This window comes from Gallinula chloropus (assembly GCF_964237585.1).
Source record: "Gallinula chloropus genome assembly, chromosome: 7".
In the NCBI taxonomy this organism is placed as follows: domain Eukaryota; kingdom Metazoa; phylum Chordata; class Aves; order Gruiformes; family Rallidae; genus Gallinula; species Gallinula chloropus.
In genome coordinates, this window is record NC_140092.1 from 692641 (window position 1) to 714206 (window position 21566).

The following is a 21566-nucleotide window of genomic DNA, read 5'->3' on the forward strand; positions in this document are numbered from 1 at the left end:
TGATGCCCCTGGGCTGTGCGGCGAGGATGGGGCCCTGGGCACCCTTGTGTAGCTCCAGGCTGGAGGTTGGTGTCCCTGCCTGTGGCAGGGGGTTGGAGCTCTGTGACCCTTGGGGTCCCTCCCAGCCCAGACCAGGCTGGGATTCCAAACCTTGTGGAAGGGCTCCTTGCCCAGCAAGGCAGGAGTCCGAGTTACGCTGATCCCTCTGACACGGGCAAGCGCGGCTCCCGGTCCTGGGGCTGCTGGGGCCGGGTTCGTGTCCCCGCCCCGGGGCCGTGCGGAGCTTCGCTGCCGCAGAGCTGGCGGCAAAGGCGGCCCCGCGGCACGGAGCCGGCTGGCGGGGAGCTGCGGGCCCGGGCCGGGCGGAGCGGGGCGGCCGGGCCCCACCTGCCCCGGGGCGGAGCTCCGCGCCGGCCCCGCCCCGAGCGCCCGCCCGCCGGCGGCCACGTCGGCGCCACGTCGCTGCGCAGGCGCGGCGGCCGCTTCCGTCGCGGGGGCGGCGGCGGGTGCGGGAGCGGCGGGGGCGCGGGGAGCGCCCGGCCGGGCCGAGCGGAGCCGCCATGAACTTCTTGCGGGGCGTCATGGGCGGCCCCAGCGCCGGGCCGCAGCCCTCCGGCGCCGAGACGGTGAGCGGGGCGCGCCGGGGCCCGCCTGCTGCCGGGAGCCCGGGGGGGGGGTGCGCGGGGGCCGCGGGAGCCGCCCGGGCCGCTGCCGGCGGGAGCGCCGGGGCCGCGCCGGGTGAGGGGCCGCCCGGTCGCTCGGGGGGCGCGGCGGGCCGGGCGGCTGCCCGTCCTCCTGGGCCGTTTCCCTCGGTGCGGGCCGGGAGCCCGTGGCGGGCCCTCGGCGTGGGCTGCGGGGCCGGGCCGAGCCCCGCGGCGGGCCGGGCCGGGCCGGGCTCACTCGGAGCGGTGACGTTACCCGGGAGCGCGGGGGTGACGTTACCGCCTGTCCCGGGCCGCGCTGGCGTCAGGCCGCGGAGCCCCGGGGCTGTAGGCATCGCCCCCCAGCTCTGCCATCGCCCTTCTCCGGCCTTTGCAGATCCAGAAGCTCTGTGACCGCGTCGCCTCCTCCACGCTGCTGGACGACCGGCGGGACGCCGTGCGGGCCCTCAAGTCCCTGTCCAAGGTACGTGCCGGGATCCGGGCTTGCACCCAGCAGCCGCGTGACGCGTCACCTGAGAGCTCAGGGGGCTCCGGGCTCGTCCCTTCACTGCTCCGCTTGTGTCCCCGCAGAAGTACCGGCTGGAGGTGGGCATACAGGCCATGGAGCACCTCATCCGCGTGCTTCAGACGGACCGGTAAGTGTGTTGCTGTCCTTGGGCAGCCGCCTCCAGCTGCCAGCCCGCCCCGCACGGCCACAGGCTGGGCTCGGCGTGCCCGTACACCTGGGAGGGGAGCGGGGTTCAGACTGCTCTGCGGTCACGGTGGCTCCTTACCACGGCAGGGGTCATCAGGAGTGTCTTCAGAGGTGAAAAGAGCAGCAGTCCTGGAGCTTGGATGAGGGGCAGAGCTGGGTGCTCAGTGGTCAGCTCCCACTGCTGTGGGATGGTAAATCCCAAATTGCCATCTTAATTAAATGGAGTATTTGAACTCACCCAGGGCAGCCTGTCACTGGGCGTGAGGTGGAGTAGGCAGAACGGAGAGGGAATGAAAGACCTCAGTACAGGGTGTTTTCTCAGGTGTCATCAACTGGTCTGGTGGAGTGATTCCGTCGTGGGGAGGATGCAGGTGTGTGTATCAAAGGGTTGGAGTACAGGGAGAGCTGGGCTCCCCGGCTGCTGCTCAGACAGGCGACACCAGTCCGGGTCTGCGTGTGCTGCTGTACTGGCCAGTCCCTGTGCTCACTGGGAACCTGTTTGTGCTGCTCTGGTTCAGGCGCCGAACCCCGCCCAGGCTCGGTGCTTAGGCAGGCATGTGTGCTGTGACCGCCTGGCCGGCCGGCTTGGAGCGTAAAGCGGGTAAACAAAACCCCACAGCAGCCACGGGGCCTGTGCAGACTCGTGCAGCTCGGACCTGGGGTCGCTGGCAGCGGTGCCGTGGCCGGAGGGTGTCTGTGCTGTCCCCCGGCATGCCACCTGTGTGATGCAGACAGTGAGAGGGTTCCAGGAGGAGCTGTCACTGAAGTGGAGGGGAAGCCTTTCAAAAAAGGAGGTCAAGGAGCTTGCTTTCATCCACTTATCTGCTCTTGAGGCCAGATTTGAACTTTGAGCAGGGAGGCGGGGCTCTGCTGATCTCCCTTCCCCTGAGAGGCCAACCCCAGCCCTTCAGGCCAGGAACTTGAGAGCCTGTCCAGGCTCCAGCTGTCCCTTTGGAATCTGGGTGGGCTGGGGCGCTCTGCGGGTGTCTGCCCTGGCTGGGGCTGCAGTTCACAGAAGCAGTCAGTGCATGGGCTTGGGTTTTCAGCTGAAAGAAGTGCTGCTTTCCCCGAAATATGGACAGGGAAATGTCCCGTTCTGGGGTGGATGGGCACAGCAGCTGGCACACGTGGTGGTTGCTGGGATCACTCAAGGGGGCTGCTGTAGCCCCCTTGTTTGCCAAGGTGAGGGCTGTTTGGGGTGGTGAGCGCACAGTTTGGTGCCAGCAGTAGTGCAGGGCAGGCTCGGGGTGCTGCTGTGGCTGCAGGAGTGCAGCTCAGGGCAGTTTGGCTCCGCTGGCCCCGATGCCCGGTGTGAGCTGGTGCTGTGACAGCAGACAGGGCTCCTGGGCTGTCAGCGCTGTGTTAGTGACCTGGAAGAGCTCTCTGACCTGCTGGACCTGTCGGTGTGACCCGAGGCACCTCGGAGCTGCCTAGAGAAGTGGAAAAGGCTCCTTTTGCCTCTCCTCCTCCTGTGGTTTTTGCACTGTAGCTGCTAAAGCATCAAGGCAGCTTCAGAGCAAAGAGAAGTCAGCAGCTGACTCAAGCTGTCTTCTCACATGTCACCGTGTTCATGTGAGGGACTCACACGTGTTGGCCATGTGGCTCAGAAGGTTCAGATTTGCAGAAGGTGGAATTTGATGAGAAATAGGACAGGACCACGAGCACTGAAGTCACAGTGGTGACATTTGTTTCCTCTGTAGCTGAGCTTTAGGGAAGTCTGCTTTTGCAGTGGTCACTGTGCTGGCCTGAAGATGCACAACAGCTCCTGAGGTGAAGCCTTTCAGCCTAAGGAAGCTGCTGATGGCTGTTACCTGTCCAACAGGAGATGTTACACAGGTTGGCAGCTGCTGGGTTCTGTGTGCATCAGAATATGAATGCTGTCCACAGGACTCCCATCCGAGTTCCCAGCTGTGTGGAGGCAGGGCTGGGGCTTCATCTGCTCCCCAGCCGTTTTGGCAGGGAAAGAATTCCAGGAGGAGCTGGTGGCAGGTGTGGGACTCTGAATTCAGAGCCCGAGTGCCCGTGGAGCGGATAGCGGGTGTGTGGAGCACTGGAATGTGGGGACAGGGACATGTGCAGACACCCTTTCCTGTGAGGGTATGTACCAGGAATGAATAGAACAGCCCAAGGCTCACAGCTCTTTGCTCAGCAGCAGCAGCATTTGTCCTGCTGGAAGATGTGGATGGGAAATGGAAGCAGCTTTGCTGGTGAGAGGTACTTGGCTTCCAGAACTTCCCCACCAAGCACAGCAGCACGGCTGTTCCTTGAGAGCTGTGGCAGGGATTGTTCCTGTAGCCCTTGAGTAAACAGGTAGCAGTCTTTGGTCTCTGGTGTCTCTCATGATTTTGGTGAATGAGCTGTTTTCCTCGTGGCACTGGAAGTGGTCAGCAGCAGCACGGGGTCAGCTCGCCTCAGCAGCGCTTCCCTGCTGTCCCTTCCCAGCCTTGTTGCCATACTGCCCCTTTCCTTCCCTCCTCCTGCTTTGCTCAGGCTCCCTGCATTGCCAGGCACCCCGGTGTTCCCTTGGGGTGAGGTGAGAGGGGCAGGAGAGCTTCACTGCCGTGCTTGGGTGGCTGTGCTGACACAGTGTGTGCTGCTCGCCCTTCTGTTCTCGGGCCCTGCCTCCTCCTAGAACAGAAATACACCCCTTCTGTCCCAAATGCACACATCATTCCACTTGTGGAGAGTTCAAGGCAGACTGCCTTAGTCTCTATCTCCTATTTTTGCTGTGGAGAAGGGAATCTTTCACTACCTCCTCAGCTGTCAGCCGTCCTGGAGCCCCACGGCGCTCCTGAGTCAGCCTTTGCATGTGCCAGGCCCATAAACACACTACTGCTCTTGTATTCCAAAACAAACACAGGGCATGAAGTAGAAGGGTGCTGTGCTGGAGAACTCCTGACTTGCTGTTTGCGTGTTGCCACATCCCACCAGGGATGGCTTTGAAAAACATGTGGCACTGATGGCAGCACAGGCCAGCAGCACTGAGCTGGTGTGGGATCCAGCACTGGAGCAAGGAGTCACCTTGAACCACAACGCTTCACTCCTGTTTTAAGTGAAGCATTTAAAATCCTGTGCCACAGCTGTGGTGGTTTCAAACTGAATAGGAACCTGAGGGAAAGAAATAGGTTTCTGAAGGCACAAGCCTCAGTCATTTATGTGCTATTAGTTCTAAATGTTTAATTGTGATGTGCTTCTCATTAAAACTTCTGTGAGAGGTAATATAAACGTCCCTTCTGCAGGAGGTGATGACCCCTTGGCTAGCTTTCAGTGATGTGTTTCTAGGGGGAACAGCATGCCCCCCCCGGGCAGCCCACGATGGGTGACACGATGGGACGCTCTGCTCTTCCTCCCTTGTCTCAGCAGTGCAGCTGGTGCTTGTCTCTTCCCACTGTGAAGTGCTGTAGGTGGCTGCAGGCAGCTTACCCCGGGTTGTTGGGCTGTGTAGAGGCTGTGTAGAGGCTGTGTAGAGGCTGTGTCTCTCACGGGTGCTGGTGAGACTGGGAGCCTTGTTCTTGCCTGATTTTCAGTGCAGGGCAGAGGCTGCACAGCTTCAGCTGGGCAGAGTAACGGGCACGGTGTTGTGTGTGGACAGCAGGTGGTAGCAAGGCAGTGAGCAGTGAAGATGGGCTGCTGCTGTCCTCCTCTGGTGGCTTGTTCCTCTTGGACAAGAGAAAGGATGCCTGTTTTACCATATTGGCCTAAAACTTGCTCATTTTGTAGCTGCTGCCACTTCCTGAGCGAGAGGAAGGAGAAGCGAGGCTGTGGCTTGGGCTTGTGAAGCCTCCAGGAAGTGAGTTCTGTGTGACTTCAGATGTGGAATTGTTTCAGTGAGGGGAAAAGGAAACCGTAGGCTTTGGAGCGCTGTGGTGATGAGCCAGGGCTGCAGGGAAGGGCAGGTTGAGCACCCCGGCCGGATGAGACCCTGGTGCAGACTGAGAGCTCCCTGTGTGCACTCTGACTGACAGGCTGGTGGAGAAGATGTTTATTCCCCTTTCGTTTCCACTGTGGCCCAGCTTAAAAGCAGGTGGTGTGAGTCTTGTGCCAACACCTGACTGTTTCTGGCTTTCACCTTAGTGCCAGAGCCACAGGATGGGAGGGGAGGTGCCACTGGCAGTTCGCTGAGCCCCGTGCTCCAGGGGCGTGGGAGACACGGGTGCGTGTTGCTCTCCTTGTCCCCTCAGAGCTGGTGGGTCACCTCCTTGCAGCCCAGAAAAGCAGAGATGCCTCAGCTGCTTCGGGGCTGGCACCTGTAATTAGCAGTGTGGCAGGGAGCTGGCCTCAAACAGGGCTTGGCTTGGAGACTGCTGGTTGGGTTGGTTTGTAGGTCTCTGCTCTGAACCGGCCCAGTCGCTTCTTAAGATGCTGATTAACCCTTGGTGTGGCGGCCGTGCTGTGTGTGCCAGGGAGAGCAGAGAGCACACGCCTCCAGCTGTGACAGGGCTCTGGCTGTGGCAGCCGGGGTGAGAGGTGTGTCCTCCTGCCCGCTGAGGTGCTCTCCTTGTCAGGCTAGCTTGTATCTCCCGTGGCTGTTTGTGAGCTCTGCTGCCCTACAAGCAGCAGACGAGATGTTCCACCGCCCCGCGAGCTCTGCGCTGAGTCTCCGTGGCAGTGTGGGGTTACAGGTGGCTTGGCCTCCACCGTGCAGGAGAAGCTGGTGTCTCAGAGGAGAGGTTATTTACTGAGAGAGGGCTCTCGGTGTCAGCAGGTGAGCAAATGCCCCGGGGTTCACTTGCAGCCCAGCAGCTTCCTGGGGGTGTTAGGAGTTCAGCCCCCCTTAATAAGCGGGTATAGTCCGAGGAGCTGGTGAGAGACTGGGAGAATCTGCAGCTCAGGCTGTGGCATTCACATGCCACTAGGCCCCTGGGTATGGCTGGCAGGGTGGAGGGAGTGTCTCATGGTGGGGTGCTGAAGCCTGCCTGTGGCTTCCTTGGGTCACCTCTGGGAAAGGGCCACAGTCCCTCCCAGAGATTCCTGCTTGAGGAGCAGGTCAGAGGGAGTGACATGGGGAGTGGAAGCCACACTTACCATGAGGCTTCCTGAGGTCATCGTGCATCACCAGGCTGTGGGGATGTGGCCACCTGAGGGGATGGAACTGGGAAGAGGAGTTTGACTCCATTTGGGGCCTGGGCAGCTCGTGGTTACACCATGTTGTAACTGTCTGTCAGCATCAGTCCTTCTCCCTTGAACGAATGCTGTGAGGGGAACTGAAAAACAATCTTAAAGAGCAGTTGGGAATAAGTCACTAAAGACAAGTGGTTCTTTCATTTGCAGTTCAGATTCTGAAATAATTGGCTATGCCTTGGACACTCTCTACAATGTAATATCGAATGACCTAGAAGAGGAGGAGCAAGGTAAGCCCGTGGTAGTAACAGCTGTGTTAAGGGTGGGGGTGCTTTCCTTGCTGGCTTTGTTTGAATTATAAACTGTCATACTCTGATTTACTAATGCTGAGGTTTGCTTTGTGACTGTGGAGCTGTTACAACAACCCTAACATCCTGTTGGGTGCAGCCTGTGTTAAAGGAATGCTGCTCTGCTGATTGATGGTAGAAGCTGTGAGCAGCAGCCTGGCTGGAGTGGGACAATGCCTTGTTCTGTTACACCTGTGTGTAAGAGTGGAGTTGTTCTTTGCTATTGGGGAAGGATGGTTCTGGCCATCAGTGTCAAACAGGATGTGACTGCTTTAACTAGGATATTGAGAGAGAAAATCCCCTGTCCCTCTGATAGGGTGGCTGTATGTAAGCCTGGAAGCCCCTTTTCTGGGTGCTTTAGGAGTCTCTGCCTGTTCTTCCCGAGATAGTCAGATGGAGAAGTAGACAGGATGCAGCTCCCTGCCCCGAGTTTACCTTCACAGGTGGGCCATCAAAACTGGCCTCAAAGGCCAGTGAAATGGTTGCAGCTCTTAAAAATAACCCCACATTTCACAGAAACACCAGTGTGCTGGAGAAAATGACTGGTAACCCAGATTGGGCTTGAGCAAGAAGAATGTTCCTAAAACTAAGTACAGGAATAGGAGGTGTGAGTGCCCAGAGCCACGAAGAGCCAGATGCCTCTGCCAGTTAACCAGCCATGGGTTGTAATCGCGTCAGGCTCTTGAAGAGTGGAGGGTGTGGAAGGCAGGATGCTCCTGTTTCCCTGTTCCACGTGTCAAGGATGTGTGTAGGGAACGGGATGGGATCCAGCAGAAGGCAGTGTGAGTGCTCAGGGGCAGCCCAAGAGCTGTAGGCATCAGTGACACAGGACAAGGCTCGTGGGGTGTCTGTTCTGCTCCATCATCCTGGCTTGTTCCAGACCCATCAGGGGAATGCTCTGTGAGCAGCAGGCTGCTTCCTTCATGGCAGGACACGGTGGGTTCCTAACACCCTCCAGAGTCTTTTAGCCCTTGATGGTGCTTGTACATCATTCTTCAGTTTGTTACACGTAGCAGAGTGTGACTGCTCCTGTGGCTGGGCAGAAGGGGAGGTGGTGCTGCTGTTAAGCCTCTTGCCTGCAGTACCTACCCCATGATACTCCTTCAGAGGCTCCCTCAGGGATCGATCACCTCAGGGAGAGCAGGGGAGGGTTCTCCCATGCAGCAGGCTCTGCTGGTCCATTTGGGCTCCATTGTGAAACACAGCCTTGCACGCTGCAGTCCTGCTGTGATGGGTTATCCTCCAGCCTGTCCCCATGGCCATGCTGCTCCCTGCTGCAGTCCTGCTGTGATGGGTTATCCTCCAGCCTGTCCCAATGGCCATGCTGCTCCAAGCTGCAGTCCTCCTGTGATGGGTTATCCTCCAGCCTGTCCCAATGGCCATGCTGCTCCCTGCTGCAGTCCTGCTGTGATGGGTTATCCTCCAGCCTGTCCTGATGGCCATGCTGCTCCCTGCCCTCTGCTCGTTCCTGAAAGGTTTTGAACAAGGCCAGAGCTTTGCAGTGCTGGTGACTCCGTGCTGCTGGGGGTGGCCTTGATAAGGCCCTGCTGATTAACATGCTCAGGAAGAGCAAAGAGCTGACAAACCTGAGCTGTGTGTGGTGTAAGAGAAGGGGGTGGTTCAGTTGGGCTGCTCCCATGAGAGCTACTCGCAGGAGTGACTGCTGCTGTGAAAGCTGGGATGGCTGCTCTGAGAACCTGAGCTTGGGCTGCTCTGTGGTTGTGCTGTTGGGAAAGCTGTTCAACTTGTCAACCTCTCGTTTCTTTTTCTTTCCTCTGCCTTGACAGATGATTCCGAAGGTAAAAGAACCTTTACTTATGTACATATGGCACTCTGTAGGTCTAGTTGCTACTCACACCCCTAACACTGGCTGCTGTTTAAAAAGGACACTGTGAAGACCTGTGTTGGAGCTTAGTGAAAGCTGCTGCACTCTGCTCCATTTGATTTGGAGCTGAAGCATCTCCCCTGTCTGATTGCTCCCGTCCCTTGGGCACGTTGGGTGCCAGCCCCTCTCCAGCGGTGCTGAAAGCCATCAATTCTTCTCCAGGATGTCCTGGCAGGGTGCAGATTCAGGACTTCAGTGGCACAGGCTTGTGAGCAGCCTTGCTGTTCCCACGCAGCCCTGAAGTGTGGCACAGCACGTGTGGGTCCTGCACAGTGTCTCTTTTAAGCATTGCATGGTAAATCACACCCGTGGCTTCTACAGAAGTCACCACTAACACTTGGTGTGTTCTCCTTTGTTAAACTCTGTGTCTCTCACTGCACTTCATCTCCTGGGTTAGAGACAATTCCAGTTTGCAGGGGTGCTTGTGGGTGACTCACTAAGAGCTGATCTTGCCAGATGGAAGCTGCTCTGAGCCCTGGGAATGTGCAGATTTAACAGTCCCTGTGGGCAGAGGTTTGGTTGCAGGATCTGTGTGTATCCATGTCAGTAGCAGATGCAGTTTCTCTGTGCCTGGCTCTTCCTGTGCTGCTCCTTTTGCTTTTATTTTAATTTAGTAGAAGTAGTGATAGGGAGAAGCAAAGGTTGAGATGGGGGGAAACCAAGACAACTTCAATTTGACCCTTCTGTAGAAGAATCCTAAACACCCCAAACTAGAGTCAAGCTCCTGGGGTAAATGCAGAGCACAGCAGGCTGGAGGAGGCTGTGTAAGTCCTGTGTGTGGCTCAGGCTTTGCCTCAGCACCTGGAACATGTGCAAGGACAAGAGCTGGGACCAGGAGGAATCCACAGTTCAGATGCTGAGTACTTGCAGCTTAGTTTGGGTAAAGGACAAGATGTTTGGCCATCACAGCCCATGGAGAATTCCAAGTGAAACATTTTGACTGGAGCCTAAAGAAAAGAAGCCTTTAGGAGTGTGGGCTTCCTTGGTTTGCAGGAGCTGCAGCACGTGGCCTGTGCAGGGCTCACAGCTGAGCTGCCTCTTGCTCTACAGTGGCACGTGCAGCAACTGAACCTCTGGAGTGGGCTTTTCCTTTGCTACCAGTGTGAACTGGGGCATCTCAGCCCCTCTCCTGTGAGCCAGGCTGGGAGGGCTGGGCTGGTTCAGCCTGGAGAAGAGAAGGCTCCAGGGGGACCTTATAGCCCCTTCCAGTCCCCTGTAGGAAGCTGGGGAAGAACTGTTCCCAAGGACATGGAGCAATAGGACGAGGGGTGATGGTTTAAACTGGAAAAGGGAGATGTAGGTGGGATATTCAGAAGAAGTTCTTCACTCTGAGGGTGGTGAGACACTGGCACAGGGTGCCCAGTGGAGGTGGAGGCCCCATCCCTGGGAACGTCCAAGGTCAGGCTTGATGGGGCTCTGAGTGCCCTGCTCTGGTGAACATGTCCCTGCTCAGTGCAGGGTGGGACTGGGTGGCCTTGGAAGGTCCCTTCCCACCCAGCTCCCTCTGTGACTGTGACCCAGGCTTGCTAAGCCCCTCCTGTTCGGAGCGCTCACTGTGTGGCCGCGCTCTGCCGGGTGCCGTGTGCCTGGGCTGGCTCAGCTCTGCTCACCGCCTGGCTTGTGCAGCCAGAGCTGCTGCTGCTCCCCCGCTGCCTGCAGCAGTCCAGCCCTGCCGAGGAGTGAGCAGCAGCTGAGGGCTGAAGGGCTGGGCAAGGGGGTTTCCTGTACAGAGGATTTTTAGTTAGGTCTTACAACCCGACAGCTGGCGGTGCGTCACCGTCAGCAGCAGCTTGACCTGGACTGTGAGAGCTGCAGCTCTTGTCTGGGCACAGCAGGGGGCTGGTGGGGCTCTCTGCTCATGGCCAGACCCCTGCAAGTGCAGGGGATGAAGGTGGTGTTTGGCCTTTGACCCTTCATAGCTGCTGGGTTGTTGATGGCTTGTTAGCAACTCCCTGACCAGGCACTAAAACCCATGGTCTAAGCAGGAGGAAGAGTCCTTGTTCTACCTCCCTGCAACCAAACCAGACCCTCAGATCAGGTCAGGAAGTCAGTGGCTTTATGTGTGTTTGCTGGGCCTGGTGCTTTGGGCTGTGTTTGCTGTGGCTCTTCATTGTGCTGTGTGCTGGCTGAAGCCTGGGCAGGGGGCACCACACTGGGTGGGACAGAAGGGGCTTGGAGGTTGTGGAGAGCAAAGGCAGCAGGGCAGGAAGCTGTGCAGGGGGTGTGCAGGGAGAGGGGTGCTGGGCTGGCGTGGGATGGGGGTCTGGAGAGTCGCTCCTGAGCAGGTTGTGTGCTGGCTGGCTGTGCTCCATGAGAAGCCCTCTGTGAACACAACCCAGCCAGGGGCCAAGATTGACTTTCACTCTGGGTGAGGGACTGGTTTCATGTGTGCTGGCCACTGGTGTCACACCCAGCCCAACTCCCTTCCCTGGGCAGTGGGACTGAGGGTTGTGAAGCTGAGGTCTCAGGTGGTACAGGACTTGAGTGAAATACACGTTCTCTGTGTGCACAGCGAGTTGGAGTTGACCTTGCTCAGTTTTTCAGCTGCAACACCTTATCCACACCAGGGTAGTGCCCGGGCACGGTGGTTCCGTGGAGCAGCACAGGCAGTTGTCACTCAGCCCAGGCACAGCAGCAGAGCAGGGATGTGTGTTGTCTGCCACACTGTGCGCTGGCTGCCCTTGTGTTTGTGTGTTGGTTGTGCAACAACCATGCATGAAACAACTATGTAAGAGGGCATTGGTGTACTACCCCCAAAGAGTGACTGAAGGGCCCTTTGTTTGGGGAGTTCAGACTCCATGACAGAGGTGTTGGTGCTCCTTGTATCAAACTTCCTCTCCTGATGTGGAGGCCTTTGCTGTTGCTGAGCCAAAGTCACTGAGAGGGGTTGGGCCACTTCAGGTGGTTTATGTTCCTCTTGCTCCCTTCGAGCTGCTGGGTGTGAGGTGCACCTCGCCCTGCACGCTGGACCTTGGCTGCTGGCTGAGCTCAGCTGCACGTGGACGTACCCGGGGAGGCTGCCTGCTCCTCCTCTGCTGGGGGCACCCACCTCCCTCTGAAATCTCCTGAAGAGTGGCCTTGGCTGGAGCTGAAACCATGGGGTGGGAGCTGGAGCCTGCTTGGGCCCCTGGAAAAGGATCCTTTCTTTTATTGCTGGAATGAGTTTTAGGTGAATCTTGGTTCCCTCCTGTTTTGAAACCAAACCACCTCCTGACAAAAGGAGTGCTTAGAGGAATGTAGGTGTTCCCTTGTGTGTGAAGCTTGTCCTGGTCTTAATTTTGAATATAATTCATTAACATGGTAGCAGTGACTGAAGCTGTTTGTCCCCCATGGCCCTGGCTTTGTAAGGTCACTGCAGCCACCTGAGGTGCTTCAGTTCTGTTTGTAACATGCTGGTTTCTTTTTCCTGTTGCAGAAGAAAACGTCCCAAAGCAAGTCGATGACCTGGGGAGTCAGTTCACAGAGATCTTCATTAAGCAGCAGGAGAACGTGACTCTCTTGCTGACGCTGGTGGAGGTGAGTAGCAGCATCCTGCTGAGTACCCAGGGCTGTGCTGGTGGCTGATCTCTACAGGTCACACTGTTCTGGTCTTGAGGCCTGTGTCAGCGTGGGGTGTCCTTACACATGGCAGTGAGGGGCTGGAGGTGAGGGAGGAGTGACCTGTGTGTGGGCTCGTGCAGCTCTTGAGGCAGGGAGATGTTGAAGGGGGTTTAGATATTTGGCTGCTCCCCCAGCAGCAGCTGCTGCCACCTGGGAAGGGCATTTTTCAGGTGATGATTAAGCTCTATGGAGAGCGATGTCTGAGGTGGGGCTCCAGCAGAAAGGGTGCCTGCTTTCCCTCAGCACAACATGCTCAGCTCATTTTCCAGGGGATTTATCCTCAAGGACTGCCTCCTGGTTCACTGTTAAAGCCTCTGCTTCCAAACCAAGATCACAGGTGTCTGGGGGTAGCACGGAGCGCTGTGTGGAGCTGTGCCTCGCTGAGCGACCTGCAGGCCATCCCTTGGCTTCTCTGCAGACACCAGAGCCCAGTGTCCCCTCTGCCAGCAGTACTGTGCTGGGCAGGGCTCCTCCTGTGCAGGAGTCGCTGCTGCAGTGCCCGGTTTGGTGACTGGCACCCTCCTCTCAGCAGCAAGCGAAGGGGAGCTGTTTGCCCTGGCCTGTGCCAGAGGTGGGGGTGCCCAGGGAGGGACAAGATGGGCTCAGTTTCAGGGTCAGATTAAGGCTGCTTGTCCGGACAGCTTACTGCAAGGTGATGCTTGAAGGACAGAGGCTCTGTGAAGGGACTCGTGGATGTGTGGTTCCTGTCTCCAGCTGTTAAATGAGGGGAGCCCAGAGGTTTGTTGTAGCTGGTCAGGTCTGTCCATGGGCTCGTTAGTTCTTGAGCTTTCCCTTGATGGTAAGACCCAATTTTAAGGGAGAAGCCTCTGTTACTCTTTGGGAGTCGGAAGGAGACACAAGAACTTTACTTTCCTGCTTGGACTTTACTTTCCTGCTGGGAAATATGGACAGACTGGTTTTCACAAGGCAGAAATAGCTGGGAAAGTTATCCCAGAGGAGAGGGGGGAAAGGAAACTGCTGGGAGTTCCCATTGCTGCTGGGAAGAGAGCCTCAGAATGGGATAGTGTGTGCCATGCTGGCCGTGTGCTGAGGAGATGAAACTGCTCATCCCTCTGGTGTCTGTTCCTAACTGATATCTAGAAGAGGGGGTTGAATGCTGAGGGATTTATTAATGTCCTCCTCTCCTCCTTGGCAGGAATTTGATTTCCACGTGCGCTGGCCGGGAGTGAAGCTGCTTACATCTCTGTTAAAGCAGCAAGGACCTCAAGTGCAGCAGATAATTCTTGTCAGCCCTATGGGTATGTGCTCGAGGTCACTGCTGGTAAACCTGGAGCTGGGAGCTCAGCAGGCATTCTGATGTTCTGAATAGCTCTGGCAGGCAAGAGCTGCCTGTTTTTACACTCCTGTTTTCCTGTGCTGCTTGCAGGTGTGTCCAGACTGATGGATTTACTCGCTGACTCCAGGGAGGTGATTCGGAACGATGTGAGTACTGAAGGAGGCTGTGTATCCCTGTCACAAATAGCAACTGCCAGTGGACTTGCTGGTGCTGGTGCAGAGTCTGGGTGAAGTTAAGCCAGTGCACGTGAAGGAAGGGCTGTGGCTGAGAGCTGGGAAGCTGCCATTCTGCAGCTGAGCTGGTGGCTTTTGGATGTCTCAGCACAAGTCCTGTAACGAAGGCAGCTGGTCACTGTGCAGTCAGTGCAAGTGTTGACCTTTGGGTAGGGTCTCCCAGCATGTAACCTGATTTTTCTCCTGGACTTTGTCAGCTGGGCTCTAGTTCCTCCTCTTCACGCAGCAGATGCCAAAGTGCTCGAGTCGCTGCAGAAGAGATGAGGGGCTTTGAGTTCCCTCTTTCTTCTGTGTAGCCACATAACATCCATGCTAGCAGTTGTGTGCTTCCCTTCTGAAGTGCAGGGAGGTGTGAGGCAGCCATCCTGTGGTGCCTGTGGTGCCTTTCCTTAGACCTGCAGGGCGTGTGGTTCCATCAGCAGCTCTGGCCAAGGATTTCCCTGTAGAGTCAGCATCCTTCAGAGAGCTGACTTGAACACAGCAATGCAGTCCTGCTAAAGCTAAGTCTGCTGTCTTCTCTCCCCCACCTGTCAAGGGAGTCCTGTTGTTACAGCAGCTGACCAAGAGCAATGCAGCCATACAGAAGATTGTTGCCTTTGAAAATGCCTTTGAGAGACTTCTGGACATCATAACAGAAGAAGGAAACAGTGATGGAGGTACAGCTGGCTCTGAGGCTCACGGTGCTGTGCCACTCGCGAGCAGGAGGACAGTGTGTGCAGGCTGGGGCTGGTGTGGAGCTGGGTCAGGGGTGGAAGGATCAGAGCAACCTGGTCATGCCCACACCAGCTGAGCTCCTGTGTGGGAGTGTGTGTGGTGCTGTGTGTCTGTACTGGGACCGGCGGTGTCGGGTGTGCGTGTGGTCCCGTTGTTACTCACAGAGCAAAGCAGAGTCACCAGGTTGGAAAAGCCCTTTTTAAGATCCATCAGGTCCAACCATTCCCATCCTGTGCTGACCCAGATCCCTGAGCACCTCATCTCCCCTCTGTTTAACACCCCCAGGGCTGGGGACTCAGCCCCCTCCCTGGGCAGCCTGTGCCACAGCCCCACAACTCTGCCAGGGAAGAACTTTGCCCTCCCATCTGCTCTGACCCTGCCCTGGGGCAGCTTGAGCCCATTGCCCCTTGTCCCATCTCCTGTCCCCTGGCTGCAGAGACCATCGCCCACCTCTCTGCACCCTCCTGGCAGGGCAGGGGAGGTGGGGAGAAGGTCTCCCCTCAGCCTCCTCTTCTCCAGGCTGAACACCCCCAGCTCCCTCAGCTGCTCCTCAGAGGATTTGCCCTCCAGCCCCTTCCCCAGCCTGGTTGCCCTTCTCTGGACTCGCTCCAGGACCTCCATGTCCTTCTGATGGTGAGTTCCCCCATTCCTCCTGCGAGCACCTCACGTGCCTGGAGCAGCTGGAAGGGACAGCTTGCTGAGTTTGCAGCCTCACCAGAAACAGTGGGGCTCTGCTCAGCTCCTCACCAAAGCATTTACCTCTTGGAGGGGAAAGGGTAAGAGTAAGCAGAACTGGTGCAGCAGGTAGGTGCTGCTGTGGTTATCAGCAGCACGTTAGGAACTTGCTGCTGTGTGCAGCTTGCTGCAGCACCTATTTCAGTACAAGACAGTTGCTGTTCCATGACCCTTCCATGGGCTGCAGGGCTCTTAATGCTTCTCTCCCAGCTGAACTGTTCCAGCACTACTGGCATGGAAGGATCAAGCAGACCTTTGATTCAAAGCTGCTATTTTTAGGCATTAACAGTTTTGGGAGGCTTGGAATGAACATTCCCAAGTGCTGTGAGTTCTCCTCTCCCACGGGCCCGTTGCCAGGGCAGGGGCAGGTGATGCCCGGTCTCTCCTGCTCCTGGCAGTGCCTGGCTGTGTTGGGAGGAAGTCTTGCCCCTTTTTGTGGAGGCCAGGTTTGGAGGCACCCCAGCAGTGCCAGTGCATGCTGCCTCATCCATGCTGTCCTCCTGACAGCTGGCTGAGGGTTTCCTCTTGGCCATACAGAGTTGATGAGCACCTATAGCACTCGCTCCTTACCGACGGGACCCGAGGTCAAGGAGAAGCTGTTGCAGCTCCAGGGCTTGGGGTTGGAATTGGCTCATTGCAAGGGCTGATTTCTAACAACTGCTTCTCCACCAAAATCACGGAGTGTGTTGGGTTGGGAGGGACCTTCTGAGGCCACCCAGTCCCACCCTGCAGTGAGCAGGGACATCTTCACCAGAGCAGGTCGCTCAGAGCCCCATCAAGCCTGACCTTGGATGTTCCCAGGGATGGGGCCTCCAACACCATCCTGGGCCTCCTTCCTGCCCTTGTTGGAAATGGCCATGATTCTTCCTCTCTTCCAGTCCCCAGGGACCTCCCCTCAGCACCATGGCTTTTCAGATACCATGGAGAGTGGCTTGGCAGCTCCATCAGCCAATGCCTTCAGGGTCTGGGCTGCATCTCGTCATGTCCCATGGATTTGTGTATGTTCAGGTTCCTCAGATGGTCAGGAACCTCACCTTCACTTACAGGGGGAGGGTCTCTGTCTCCCCGGTCCCCATCTTGCAGGCCCTCAACTCGAGAGCTGTGAGGAGAGAGGGTGACAGTGAAAATTGAGGCAGAAAAATTGTTGAGGACCTCAGCCTTTTCCTCATCTGTTGTCACCAGATAAATAAACCCCAGAAGGAGGATTTGGAGGAGTGGAGTGCAGCCAGTGGTTAAGGGAATGAATGTGTAATCCAGATAGAGTTGCTGTGTTTGACTCGTGGTGCAGGGCAAGAGGAATTCCACTGTGGTGCTTACAGTGCAGGCTGTATAGCCTGACCATGAAGCAGGAATACTTGGAGACAGGGTGGCTGTGTGGCTGTGTGTGAGGTTCTTCCTGTTCCTGCCCCACAAACTCCTACAAACTCACATGCTGTGGCAGTAGAGTTTTTGCTTCGGACTTGGGGAAGAAACACAACTATGGTTTCCCTGGAAATAGCCAGATTGACATCTCTGTAGCATATTCTGTGACCTTTGATTGTTTTTCATGTGGGTCACACAGTTGTTGATCCAAATCTAATGTTAAGAGGGAAGAGCTGGGATGCATCTGCTCTGGTCCCTCTAGCACACGGTGACAGTTCACTTCCCATGTCTCATCTTTGGATTAATCTTTTGGGTTTTGGTTCTTCCAGGTATAGTGGTGGAAGATTGTCTCCTCCTGCTACAAAACTTGCTGAAGAACAACAATTCCAATCAGAATTTCTTCAAAGAAGGCTCATACATCCAGCGTATGAAGCCGTGGTTTGAAGTTGGAGATGACAACTGCGGGTGGTCGGCACAGAAAGTAACCAACCTGCACCTGATGCTGCAGGTAAAGCGCTTCCCCAGCTCACACTGGTGCAGCCCCCCTGCCACCAGCACACGCAGTCCAGCAGTTCCCTGCTACACCCCTGAGGGTGAGCTGCCAGCCTTCAGGAGACGCGCTGAGCTGCCTCCCACACGAGTGCCTGTGCTGCAGGTGGGGTTGCAGTGGCTGGTGTGCTGTGTACCTGGGGTAATAGTGATCCCAGTTGAGCATGTGGTTAGGGGTGTTGGGATCAGGAACCCTCTCTATGAATCCACGGCTGCAGCACCAGCCCCAGGAGCTGCCTGCACTGTGGGTCAGCACTAGGGACTGTTGGTATCTCTGAGCTCACCCCTCCAGCAGCCCACAGGTTCCCCTGCTCTTGTGCTGCAGGCAGCTGCTTGCTGTGAAACACAGTCCTGGTCAGCAGGTGACAGAAGGGTGGTCTGAGTTCTCATCACACGCTCCCACTGTTCGCAGTGGGCTTGGAGATCTGAAGCTTTCAGAGGGTTTCCCTGAGCTCAGAGTCCAAGGGCCACACGTAGTAACGGCAGGAACGTGGTGGTTAATTGTTCAGGACCCTTTCTGTTTCACAGCAAGTCCCCACACGGGTGGGCGGGTTTGGTTTGCATCTCAGAAGGGCTCTTCCCATGGAGATGTTTCCTCTCTCCTAGCTCGTGCGGGTGCTGGTGTCCCCCACAAACCCCCCGGGTGCCACCAGCAGCTGCCAGAAGGCGATGTTCCACTGCGGGCTGCTGCAGCAGCTCTGCACCATCCTGATGGCCACCGGAGTCCCTGCTGATATCCTGACAGAAGTAAGAGGCAGCGAGCGGTCGCTGGGGGTGGGGGCAGCTCGCTGGCTGAAAGCCAGAGTCTGGGGGTAGCGGGGGGCTGCAGACACAAGCTGAGGTCAGAGTGTTTGCTGGGTGTTTGGGATGCCAGGTGTCAGCTGTGTGTGAGACAGGCCTCTGCCTTGTGCAACCAGAGTGTGCTCAGGCTGGTTCAGTTTGGATTTCAGCATCCACACCAGTGGCTGGATCAGTCCCAGCTTTCCCTGCCTTGGGATGTTTCTTGTTGGGTCTCTAGAGATGCAGCTGGCCTCTGCTGGGGAGGGATTTTTACCTTCTAGAAACCCCAGTCAGCAGCGTAGGGCGAGGCCCGTGTTCCCAGGGAGAGCAGTGTGCCTAGGGTGGGTGTGCACCAGCGCCCTGGGCACGGCCTCCCTCCAGCTCCTCAAAGGTTTCCCCTCCTGACTCCTCGGAAAGGCGCCGTTTGCCTGGCAGCCAGAGCCAGTGGCCTGAAGTACCAGCTGGAGGCGAGTGGGTCCAGAGGAGCCCCTGCAGCTTCGCGCAGGGACAGCTGGCAGCTGCCTTCAGAGCTGGCAGCTCGCTGGGTTCTGCCTGTGGTGGAGGTTCAGAATCAGCCTCTGCTGAGATGTGGCAGTGTTTTTCCAGATGGAGCTGTCAGGGTGACCCTGGGTAAAACTGGGTCACCAGGGTAGATCATGGCTCATGTTTACCTGTCTGATTTCTCCCTCTGCCCTTCCTGCAGACCATTAACACTGTATCAGAGGTCATCCGAGGATGCCAGATGAACCAAGACTACTTTGCCTCTGTAAATGCACCTTCCAATCCACCAAGGTAGAGGAAGCTGAGTGTTTACTGGTGTTGGGTGATGATGTATTGGTGTGGGAATTGTAGTCTTAAACCTAAATCACAGCTTTAAACCAGAGCATGGTGTACAATCTGGGGTTGGAATTATGACACAGAGCAACAGCTTGGAACTGTATTGGATACAGCACGAACACTGGGTGTTTGCATGGGGATCAGGCTGAGAACTGGCTCTATTCATTACATGGTTTTCGAGGTGAATGAGCAATAGCTGAGACGCTCCTAGACAGCCACAAGCTGCTGTTTTCAGCCCAAGGACTGTCTACAACGGGACTCAGAGCCTGGGAATACCTAGGTAATACGTATTTTCTGAGACTAGTGAACAGTCAGCATGAGCTTGATGAGATCTTAATCTCAGCATTTGAATATGAGGGTGAGGGTAGGAGGGGAGCGTTCTGCGTTATCACAGGCTGCTGGGGCCATCCTGGAAGCTGGCAGGGTGCAGCAGGGAACTCTGGAGAGGGGAAAGGAAGAGTTGCACAGGAACCCTAGCTAGCTGGCTGGCCAAGTATAATGGATCTAGTGTTCTGTTTTACCCAACCCAACAACTTTGGTATTAAACCAGAAGCTTTTACCCAAGTGTTTGGTGATGGGGGAGTGGGAAGGTGTCGGTCTGTACCTGCAGAGTGTGCTCCCAGCTGTGTGTCTGGTGGTCTGCACTCACAGCTTGGTCCTCATGGGGTTCTCCTCCCTCCCCAACAGGGCTGCGATTGTAGTGCTGCTGATGTCCATGGTGAACGAAAGGCAGCCTTTTGTGCTGCGCTGCGCTGTCCTCTACTGCTTCCAGTGCTTTCTGTACAAAAACCAGAAGGGACAGGGGGAGATCGTGTCCACGCTGCTGCCATCGACGATAGACGGTACGCCAGGCCAGCGGCCCTGCAGCGGGTGTGAACTGGCACAGAGGGGGAGGCATCAGCTGATGCCCTCGGTAGAAGTCTTTACCTGCCACTGAGTGTCTGATCCGAGCAAGGTCTGGCTTAGGGTGTCTGTAAAACTCCTCTGGTTTAATTTCTCTGGGGTTTAACTGTTTGCTTTGATGTCTTGAATGTTCTGCTGGCCTGGTGGCTGGCTGTGATCTCACCGGTCCCTCTCGGCCGTTCTGGTAGCTACAGGTAACTCCGTCTCCGCCGGTCAGCTGCTCTGCGGGGGCCTCTTCTCCACCGACTCCCTGTCCAACTGGTGTGCCGCCGTGGCGCTGGCGCACGCGCTGCAGGAGAACGCCACGCTCAAGGAGCAGCTCCTGAGGGTGCAGCTGGCCACCAGCATCGGCAACCCACCAGTGTCGCTGCTGCAGCAGTGCACCAACATCCTCTCCCAGGTACGGCGCCGGCGCCCTGCCGCGGGTTACGCTGGGGTATCCGGCAGAGCGCTGCTCTTGGCAGGCGTGTGGCAGGGGGACGTGAGCGCTGGCTCAGTGAGGAGGAGGTGTCTCTCCTGCAGACTCTTTTTAAGCTTTGCTTAAAGTGCTCTGCGCTTCAGGGGGTGGAGAGGAGCAGCACAAAGCAGCAAGCCTGCTTTTTGCACCAGCACTGCTGCTCGGTGTTGGCTGCAGTCAGTAGGCAGAGGGTCCTGAAGCACCCAGGCCTTAAACTTGGCTTTAAATACAAGGTGAAGCAGCAGGATCCCCAGTCCTGTTTGCTGACCAAGAGCCTGGCTAGTATTTACTCTGTAACACTGACTTGAAACACCCTGAACCCCAGGCTCTTGGGTATTGACAGCTCTTGGGTTTGCTGTTGAAAGCCAAAAGCTTTTCTGAACTCATCCCACCCGTTACACCCGGCCTTGCAAAGGTTGAGCGAGAGAACTCTGCCTCTGAGCCCCGACTTCGTGTGACGATGGCTTCTGTCAGGCGTGCTTCTCCCTGAACAGTTGTGGCAAGGAGCTCGTTAACTGGCAGCAATTTGGCTTTCCTGCAGCTGAGAGTAGTGGCAGAATGCTGGGAATTTGAATTGCTCCATGTGACCCTCGTTACCTGCTTGGCTGGAAAACAGTCAGTCTTCCTTACCCCTTGCCAGCGGTTCTGTCAGGGTAAAGCTGAGCCTGTACAGCTGCCTGTGGCTCCCCAGCCTTAATGGGTACGGGGGTCTCGGGCACTGGGGGGGTGTTTGACGTGTGTTGCACTTCAAGGTTCTCAAGTAACGTGTGTGTAACTTGCAGGGCGATAAGATCGACAGACGGGTACGTATGTCTTGGCGCAGCTTCGGCACCTCCCTGCCAAAAGCCGGCCTCTTCCTCCTGCCTTGGGTTGTGCTGGGGAGGTTTCTTTAACTGCTTTTTGACGTGTTCCCACTGACAGCTTTGTGTTGCGGTTGGGTTTGGGGTTTTCCTGGTGTAACAAGCTCGCTCTGTGTCTCCAGGGGATTCTCTGGGGGTGCTCCACAAACCTGTGGGATAAGGATCTTGGGTGGCACGGGTGCTTTCCTTCCGGTGGGGTGGGCTCGTTCCCCATCTGTTCACCCAACAGATGTGCTTCCCTGTAGGAAATGAAGGTGGTTGGAGGCTGTGTTCTGGGGCTGGCCTGGAGCAGACAGTGGCTGCAACCTCAAGTGGGAACATGCTGCTGGCTTCTGAGCACTGAAAGGAAAGTGGTGGTTAACCTGCCGGGCAGCTGCTTTGTACCTTCACCTTACCAGCCCCGGCTTTATCCTTGGAGCCCCTGGTTGGGAACACTGGGCATCGCACTGCCGGCCAGTTGGGAACACTGGGCATCATCACACTGTTGGTCAGTGCACCTGAAGTGAGTCGCTTGACTCCCAGGCTGTGTCACTGCTAAGCTGGTTATTGGCATCAGGAAAAACAATTGGTAACAGTCGGCTTTGTGGCTG

General features: G+C 56.7%; 1 protein-coding gene across 3 annotated transcripts in view; it reads left to right on the forward strand.

Moving 5' to 3' along the window:
- Window positions 1–519: 519 nt before the first annotated feature.
- The window catches only part of USO1 (USO1 vesicle transport factor), a 31852-nt gene continuing 10805 nt past the window's right edge, over window positions 520–21566 (forward strand). The window contains exons 1-15 of one of the 3 annotated variants that reach the window (XM_084266800.1): window positions 520–626; window positions 1039–1125; window positions 1233–1297; window positions 6628–6707; window positions 8552–8563; window positions 12065–12165; window positions 13406–13508; window positions 13637–13692; window positions 14315–14435; window positions 16920–17098; window positions 17746–17886; window positions 18623–18711; window positions 19444–19598; window positions 19848–20059; window positions 20899–20919. In XM_084266800.1, coding sequence (XP_084122926.1) covers window positions 561–626; window positions 1039–1125; window positions 1233–1297; window positions 6628–6707; window positions 8552–8563; window positions 12065–12165; window positions 13406–13508; window positions 13637–13692; window positions 14315–14435; window positions 16920–17098; window positions 17746–17886; window positions 18623–18711; window positions 19444–19598; window positions 19848–20059; window positions 20899–20919 — 1488 coding nt within the window. In that variant the 5' untranslated portion in view covers window positions 520–560. The remainder of the gene's footprint in view (window positions 627–1038; window positions 1126–1232; window positions 1298–6627; window positions 6708–8551; window positions 8564–12064; window positions 12166–13405; window positions 13509–13636; window positions 13693–14314; window positions 14436–16919; window positions 17099–17745; window positions 17887–18622; window positions 18712–19443; window positions 19599–19847; window positions 20060–20898; window positions 20920–21566) is intronic. The other 2 variants (XM_084266801.1, XM_084266802.1) reach the window with 2 other exon arrangements.